This window comes from Rhinopithecus roxellana, chromosome 12, assembly GCF_007565055.1.
Source record: "Rhinopithecus roxellana isolate Shanxi Qingling chromosome 12, ASM756505v1, whole genome shotgun sequence".
NCBI lineage: Eukaryota > Metazoa > Chordata > Mammalia > Primates > Cercopithecidae > Rhinopithecus > Rhinopithecus roxellana.
Genome location: NC_044560.1, coordinates 118,842,127 through 118,850,895, shown reverse-complemented (window position 1 = coordinate 118,850,895; position 8,769 = coordinate 118,842,127). Strand labels below are relative to the sequence as shown.

The following is an 8,769-nucleotide window of genomic DNA, read 5'->3' as shown; positions in this document are numbered from 1 at the left end:
TGAATTCAATTTCTCACTTGTTCATTCACCACTCACGCACTGAGGCATATGCGTGCCTTCTCTATAGGGATGCAGAGATGACATACTTCCAGCTCTCAAAAAAGGGAAACTGGGGGATGAGTTCTGTGTGCTATAAATGATCTCTTTTAATAGAGAGCTTCTCAGTAAGAAATAGACCAGGCGCAGTGGCTCACGCCTGTAATCCCAGCACTTCAGGAGGCTGAGGTGAGGCGGGCGGATCACGAGGTCAGGAGATCGAGACCATCCTGGCTAACACGATGAAACGCTGTCTCTACCAAAAATACAGAAAAGCCAGGCGTGGTGGTGGGCGCCTGTAGTCCCAGCTACTCGGGAAGCTGAGGCAGGAGATTCGCTTGAATCAGGGAGGCGGAGGTTGCAGTGAGCTGAGATCACGCCACTGCACTCCAGCCTGGGCTGTTTCTCAAAAGAAAAGAAAAGAAAAGAAAAGAAAAGAAAAGAAATGAAATGATTTCACACCCAAGAGATTACTGAACATTTTAAAGTTTGACTATCAGATATTGATAAGAATGTTGGCCGGGTGCGGTGGCTCAAGCCTGTAATCCCAGCACTTTGGGAGGCCGAGACGGGCGGATCACGAGGTCAGGAGATCGAGACCATCCTGGCTAACATGGTGAAACCCCGTCTCTACTAAAAAATACAAAAAATTAGCCGGGCGAGGTGGCGGGCGCCTGTAGTCCCAGCTACTCGGGAGGCTGAGGCAGGAGAATGGCGTAAACCCGGGAGGCGGAGCTTGCAGTGAGCTGAGATCCGGTCACTGCACTCCAGCCCGGGCAACAGAGCGAGACTCCGTCTCAAAAAAAAAAAAAAAGAATGTTAAGCAACAGAGGTCCCTATTTATTGCTAGTGGGAGTGCCAAATGGTAGTAATTATTATAGCTAACCCATAGCACCTACTGTGTGCCATACGTTGTCCAAAATACTTTACATATAATGACTTCTTTAATCATCATAGCAACTGTGTGAAGTAGGTTTTATTATCATTCTCATTTTGCAAATTAGGAAACCTGGACAGAAAGGGCTGATTTATGCGTTAGACACAGTAGTAGATACAGTGCCTAGGGCCCATGATACTCTTAGCGACCCACAACATTTAAAAATTCATTTTAGGCTGGGCGCGGTGGCTCACGCCTGTAATCCCAGCACTTTGGGAGGCTGAGGTGGGCAGATCACCTGAGGTCAGGAGTTCGAGACCAGCCTGGCCAACATGGTGAGATCCTGTCTCTACTAAAAATACAAAAATTAGACGGGCGTGATGGCACATGCCTGTAGTCCCAGCTACTCACGAGGCTGAGGCAGGAGAATCGCTTAAGCCCGGGAGGCAGAGGTTGCAGTGAGCCATGATCATGCCACTGCACTCCAGCCTGGGCAACAGAGTGAGACTCCGTCTCAAAAATATATATATATATAAATCAAAAGAAAAGAAAGGGGAATATAGCTTTGGGAATATAGCTTCTGCGTGCAGAAGGATCACTTAAGGCTAGGAGTTCAAGACCAGCCTGGGCAAAGTAAGACAGCAAGACCCCCATCTCTATAAAATAAGAAGAAAAAAGAAGGAGGAGGAGGAGGAGGAGATAATTCAGCCTAAGTGGTGTTTATTTTTATTTTATACCACTATACCACAAAATATAATTTCATATATATTTATGAATGAAAGGATCATGATTAGGATCATGTTTAAGTATCTCCTATCCTGCCCTTTCAAGAAAACTACTTAAAGATGTTTCCAAACTCTTCCATATCTCTTCTCAGTGGTTTGTCACAATGCTTCTACAGTTCCGTACAGAAGAAAGAAAAATGGTCCAGGGAAGTGGAGTGACCTATCCAAGGTGACACCTCCAGGAATGACTAAACTGGGCAGCTAAGAAGAGCCCTGTCTTTGGTGCTGCCGAAAACCCCGCGTCTTTGAGGTCTTTCCTCCCAAACATAACATCAGCTTGCGGGTTGTGTCCTCCCAGGACCACCTGTGTTGCTGTTTACTGAATATTTTTCTCTCCACTGCATTTTTTTTTTTTTTTGACAGAGTCTTTCTGTCCCTCAGGCTGGATGCAGTGGCGAGATCATGGCTCACTGCAGCCTCGACTTCCCAGCCTCAAGCGATCCTCCCACCTCAGCCTCCCGAGTAGCTGAGAATACAGGCATGAGCCACCGCATCCGGCCTACGCCGACATTTATAAACTTGGCGTCATTATGTTGTCATAAGCAGGGCAGAGATAACCACAAAAACGTTTACTGTGGAAACAAAGCAAAGCGTCTTCAGTTCTGCTGAGGTTCCCCTGACTGCTAGAGCCTCGAGTCGGCCTGCGTTGGTTTAGAAGGAACGCTGGGATTTGTTCCCAGGGTGTTACAGGCGTCCTAGTGCCATCAGAGCGTCCCCTCGGAGGGACCAACAGGTAATTAGAGAGCTAACAACTCACTTTCTCTCGGGCTCAGCCGCCACGCCCCGCCACGCCACGCCCCCTGCTGCGCCACGCCCCCCGCCGCCCCGCAGTACGTCTGCGCAGTAGCTCCTACGCCAGTTCGAGCCCCACCCCTTTTCAGAGAGAACATTGGCCTCGGGGGCGGGTCTTGGGCACAAGATGGCCGCTGCGCGCCCGGAGCCCCGGAGTCCGAGCGCACCGAACCCGGAGTCGCGATCCCAGGAGCCACTGGACCTGGTGCGGGCAAGGAAGGGGCCTGGGCGTGGGGCTCGAGGTGGGAGGAGGTCGTAGTGTAGGGGGCGGGGCCGGGGCGGGGCCTATGAGGGGTGGGCGGGGGAGGTATTTAGTGCCGTGGCCCTGGGGGTGGGGCTTCTTGGGGGTTGCGCGAGGGGCGGGGCAGGGGAGGAGATCATGCCTTGGTGGGCGGGGCGTGGGGAGGAACCTATGGGTGGTGGGCGGGGCTGGATGGAGGCGGAGTCTGAGGACGGTGTGTTGTGGGGCGGGTTTGGGTCCCAGGGAAGGGGGCTTACCAGGGATAATTTGCATAATTTGGGTGGAGCCTTGTAAGGGGCGGGGCCTCAAATTGTAGGGCTAATTCTAGGGTAGAAGGTGGGGAAGGTGACCCTGAAAAACGTGGGGGATTATGATTGGCGCACCTATGTTTGGGTAGGGGATAATTCTGCAGGGTCTTAATGATGCTTCTCGAATGCCCAAGGGAGGATTTGGGAGTAGAAGTGGGTGGTCTAGGTGACTTTGGAACTTCCTCCACGTTTCCCCACTCGTAATTAGAGTAATTGAGGACATTCATTCATTCAACAAACATTTACTGAGCTCCTACTTGGGCTCTGTAAATAGAGAAGTGACCAAGACAGACAAGGGCTGTGTTCTCTTGGAGCCTGCAGTCTCTTGAGGGGAGAGAGACAATCAATGAGAGTCACTGTGATATGTTCCATAAAGGAAATAAAAATTGAGCCAATACCGTGGGGGTGGGGGAGCTAAATTTAGACGAGAGAAGTCAGCTGGGTGCTGGCTTATGTTTAAGCTGGGGTCAGAGAGATAAGTGGAGCTACGTCGCCACAGATATTATAGTGACGTTTTGGGATAAGTACATTTGGAGCCATTGGAGGGTTTTGAGTGCGAAAAATGACTTGATCTGATTTACATTTTCAAAAGACCTTCAGGCTATTCTGGGGAGGTGGGTTACAAGCCAGCAGAAGTAGGAACAGAGATGCCCTTGGGTTTTTCAACTGTGGAGGCGCCAAGTGATGGGGCTTTAACTAGGGTGGAGAAGAAAAGGTGGGATCCATGATATATTTTGGACAGGAGGGGAAATGTTGATGAGGATACAACAGAATGTTGGAGGATGGGCCAGGCGCAGTGGCTCAGGCTTGCAATCCCAGCACTTTGGGAGGCAGAGCCAGAAGGATCTCTTGAGCCCAGTAGTTGGAAACCAGCCTGGGCAACCTAGTGGGACTCCCTCAACATTAAAAAATAATAATAATAATAATTTCATTTTGTTTTGTTTAAGATGGAGTCTTGTTCTGTCGCCTGGGCTGGAGTGCAGTGGCATGATCACATCTCACTGCAACCTCCACCTCCTGGGTTCAAGCGATTCTTGTGTCTTAGTCTCCCGAGTAGCTGGGATTACAGGCAGCAGCCACAACACCTGGCTAGTTTTTGCATTTTCAGTAGAGACGGTATTTTGCCATGTTGGCCAGGCTGGTTTCAAACTCCTGACCTCAAGCGATCCACCTGCCTTGGCCTCCGAAAGTGCTGGGATTACAGGCCTGAGCCACTGTACCTGGCCAGAAAGAAAATTTTTTTTAACTAGTTGGGTGTGGTGGTGCACGCCTGTAGTCCCACCTACTCAGGGAGCTGAAGTGGGAGGATCGCTTGAGCCCAGGAGGTCGGGGTTGCAATGAGCCACGATCGTGCCACTGCACTCCAGCCTGGGCAACAGTTTGAGACCCTGTCTGAAAATAATAAAGGAGCGGAAGCTTTAATAATTGGGGCGTGCTGGGGCGATCTTGAGGCAGGTTCCACGGGCTCCTGTTTCTTCTCCTTTTGCCCAGGTCCTGGTGCCTGATGACTGTCGGCCCGGCACACCCCCGAGTGACCTCATCGAGATCCAGGTGGTGAAGGTGACAGACACCACACTGGTCCCTGAGCCTCCAGAGCCAGGTTCTTTCCACTGTGCCTTGTGCCCTGCTGCCTTCCGGCTGGTTTCCGAGCTGCTGTTCCACGAACATGGCCACCTGGCCGGGGCCGAGGGAGGCGGGCCTGGTGGGGACCCGAGCCGGTGCCACGTGTGCGGCCACAGCTGCCCGGGCCCCGCCAGCCTGCGCGCGCACTACAGCTTGCACACGGGGGAGCGGCCCTACCGCTGCGCGCTCTGCCCCCGCGCCTTCAAGGCCTTGGCGCCCCTGCTCCGGCACCAGCACCGACACGGGGTGGAGCCGGGCACCTCTCGGAGGCCTCCGGACGCAGCGGCCGTTGAAGAACAGAGGCCCGGGGTAGCCCCGGAAAGGGCGGAGGTGGTGATGGCGGCGGCGGCGGCGGGCGCAGCGGTGGGGAAGCCTTTTGCCTGCAGGTTCTGCGCCAAGCCCTTCCGCCGCTCCTCAGACATGCGAGACCACGAGCGCGTGCACACTGGTGAGCGGCCGTACCATTGCGGCATCTGCGGCAAGGGCTTCACCCAGTCCTCGGTGCTTAGCGGCCACGCCCGCATCCACACGGGCGAGCGCCCGTTCCGCTGCACGCTCTGCGATCGCACCTTCAATAACTCCTCCAACTTCCGCAAGCACCAGCGCACCCACTTCCACGGGCCGGGGCCGGGGCTGGGAGACTCTGGACGCCAGCTGGGCTCGTCGGCGGCTCAGGGGTCGGGGAGCCGGTGTGGGGCAGGGGACCCTGCGGAGGAGGGGCGGGGGGAGACCGCGAAGGGGAAGGTGGAGGCCGACCAGTAGGCTGCAGGAACATGGGGTAGTTAAGGCGGAGGTAGGCGGCCGACCCGGGGGGCGGGGGTGGGGAAACGGAGGCAGGGAACAGAAGAGGGGAGATTGGGGGAGAGATGACAGCTGCAGGGATGGCTGTGAGCGGCTAGTGATGGAGAGCAGAGGGAGAGGGCCAGGCTTCAGACTCCCACACGCCCACACAGCACCTCTGCCAGGCCTAGGAGAGGACAGGTGCAGCTCTGGCCAAAGGCAAGGTCCACGAGCTGGATGTCACTGCCCCGATGCCTCTTGCTTGGCTTGTCCTTGTGCAAGACCCAGCCTGTCATGACAGAGCCTGGGCACTTCAGAGGAGGAGCCAGGATCGAATGGAAGGGGGGAATTGGGGTCCACCATAGTGTTCTGCTCTGGTCCTCCATGGGTGGACCAGGATGGAGTCTCTTGCCTACCTCACTGCATTGCACTGGACCTGGGATGCCTATCCACCCTCAGGCAGAAGACACTCACCAGGTTATCTGTGAAGAGACTCTGGGATCCCATCACCTCAAAGCCAGAGGGTCTCCAAGTCACAGCTGAGAGCACTTGACCCTCAAGGATGTAAGCCTGACCATAGGACTCCAACAGCGGCAACCCCCACCCCCACCCCCACCCCCATTGTGGTCGGTCCTTAACCCATCCACTCTTCTTCAGAGGCAACTGAGAACACATAAAGCAAGCAGCTACCTAGCATCCCCCTCCTAAAGCTTTAGACTCAAAGCCCATGGTCCCCCACAAGCCTCAAGGTAGCCTCAGGTTTCTCTGATTTCCTCCACTCCCAGTTCGAAGCAAACAGCTTACTGCCTAGTCCCCACCAATCCCAAGGAAGGGCTGGCTGATGGCAGCATGGTGGGCTGGCCAGGGTGTGGAGTGAAAGAGTCACTGTGTGGGAGCGAGAGGAGGACTTGGGAGCTGGAGGTGTGACACCTTCAGTTCTGTTCCTATTAAAGGACCATCTGAAGGGCTTCTCTGTCGGTCTTGTATTGGGATTGTCCACTTTGGGGAGGTGGGGGAGGAGGGGGCCACACTGTGGTCTTGCCACCAGCAGTGAGTTGCATCATACCTTCCTCCAAGCTTCTGTTTCCCCATCCTTAGAATGGGGAGTGAATGCGCCCCACTGTGTGGTTACGTGTTACGTGGTTCAGCTGTAGGAGAGGGGGTCAGGGAAGTCTGGCAAAAGCACTCTCAGTGTGCCTTGCATGCTTGTTGAGTGAGAGACTCTGATTTTGCACACCTTTCTGTTCACCCAGTGGGCCCCATGAGATAACTCACAATGTGAACAGAACTCATTCCTTGTACCTCAAAGAAACTTCCATGCTTCTGATGTCATTGGCACCACCACCCAAGCTGGGTTCCTGAGCAGGTTTAAAGCTTCTTCATCCTCATCTTTATGTCCAATCCCTTATCAGTTTCCCTCAATTGAGCCAGTTAAATATCTTTGGAATTGGAACATCTTTTCAGTCTCACTACCCTTGTAGACCAACAGCGGTCTCGCACACGGACAACTGCATAGCAGTCCAGTGGCTGCCCTCTTTTGTTTTTTTATTTTTATTTTTATTTTTTTGAGATGGAGTTTTGCTCTTGTTGCCCAGGCTGGAGTCCAATGGCACAATCTCGGCTCACTGCAACCTCTGCCTCCTAGGTTCAAGCAATTCTCCTGCCTCAGCCTCCTGAGTAGCTGGGATTACAGGAGGGCACCACCACACTCAGCTAATTTTTGTATTTTTTGTAGAGATGGGGTTTCACCATGTTGGCCAGGCTGGTCTGGTCTCAAATTCCTGACCTCGGGTGATCTACTCGCCTCGGCCTCCCAAAGTGTTGGGATTATAGGCGTGAGCCATTGCGCCTGGCCACCTGCCTTCTTCATTCTCCATATGGCATCCACGCAGATCCTTGTCACCAAGCCATAGCTCCTTGTGGCTTTGAGAAGGATTTGGAAATGTGAATGCATACAGGAGCTGGGTGAAAATGTAAATACATGAGCAAGATGGCCAGGTTCAAGGGGAAAATATCAGCAACATGAAATAATGGTGATTGCCATCAGGTTTCAAGAGTTGAGATTCAACAAATTGGAGAGTGCCCCATCAGAAGAGGGTAACGGCCGCTCAGCTCCGGAACACAGATTGGGTTGCCACATCTTCCAGTTTCTTTCAGAAGTTCCATTAGTTCACGTTGTGTAAAATCTTTTGATTTCCCAATGTTGGCAGTCAAGTCAAACTTTTTTAAAAATGCACAGACTAAACAAAAATGTGTTGGTAGTCATATTCGGCCTTGCAGCTGCCAGTTTCCAGCCTCTACCCTATCAAATCTCCCAAGCCCCACAATTTGGAATTCAAGACCCTTCAGGATTTAGCCCCCAAGAACCCAACCTCCAGCCATACTAACCTGTCTTGAATTCTCTAGAATAGCAGGGTTTAGTTCAATACACTAAACTCTCCACCCGGAAATCTTTGCCACTTCTTTTCTTTTTTCTTTTTTCCTCCATTTTTATTTATTTTATTTTATTTATTTTTTTGAGACAAAGTCTCGCTCTGTCGCCCAGGCTGGAGTGCAATGGCGTGATCTCGGCTCACTGCAAGCTCCACCTCCTGGGTTCACGCCGTTCTCCTGCCTCAGCCTCCCATGTAGCTGGGACTACAGGCGCCCACCACCACGCCTGGCTAATTTTTTGCATTTTTAGTAGAGACGGGGTTTCACGGTGTTAGCCAGGATGGTCTCGCTCTTCTGACCTCGTGATCCACCCACCTCGACCTCCCAAAGTGCTGGGATTACAGGCGTGAGCCACCATGCCCGGCCTCTTTGCCACTTCTTTACTTGGCAAACTTCAGTTGGTTTATGTCATCGTTCAGGGATCACCTTCTCCCTAAGAAGCTTTTCTAGCCCCATTTCCACTCTGACAAGGTGACTCCTCTGTGCTCCCTCAACCCCTAGTGGTACTTCCATGCCCTTTACATTGTGAGGCTCCATTTCCACATTACTGCTGAACCCTGAACCCTGGGGGCGCTGGCAGAACATCTGTCTCATGCTGGGTCTTCAGCATTAGAACATGGAGCGACACAGGGTAGCTGCCCTCCTATGGGTCACACAGGACTCACCCAGGCAGTGCCCTCGTACTTAGTTTCATCTTCAAGTTTCTTTTTTTCTTTTTTTTTTTTTTTTGAGATGGAGTCTAGCTCTTGTCGCCCGGGCAGGAGTGCAGTGGCGTGATCTCAGCTCACTGCAACCTCCGCCTCCTGGGTTCAAGCGATTCTCCTGCCTCAGTTTCCCAAGTAGGTGGGATTACAGGTGCATGCCACCATGCCCGGCTAATTTTTGTACTTTTTG

At 52.8% G+C, this 8,769-nt stretch overlaps 1 protein-coding gene across 1 annotated transcript; it reads left to right on the top strand.

Annotated features, from left to right (window-relative positions):
- Positions 1-2,579: 2,579 nt before the first annotated feature.
- Positions 2,580-6,410, top strand: ZNF784 (zinc finger protein 784). Its single transcript, XM_010379202.2, has 2 exons — positions 2,580-2,695; positions 4,531-6,410. Exons 1-2 carry the CDS (start codon positions 2,618-2,620, stop codon positions 5,422-5,424), a joined length of 972 nt encoding a protein of 323 aa, XP_010377504.2. The 5' UTR covers positions 2,580-2,617; the 3' UTR covers positions 5,425-6,410.
- The last annotated feature ends 2,359 nt before the right edge of the window (positions 6,411-8,769 follow it).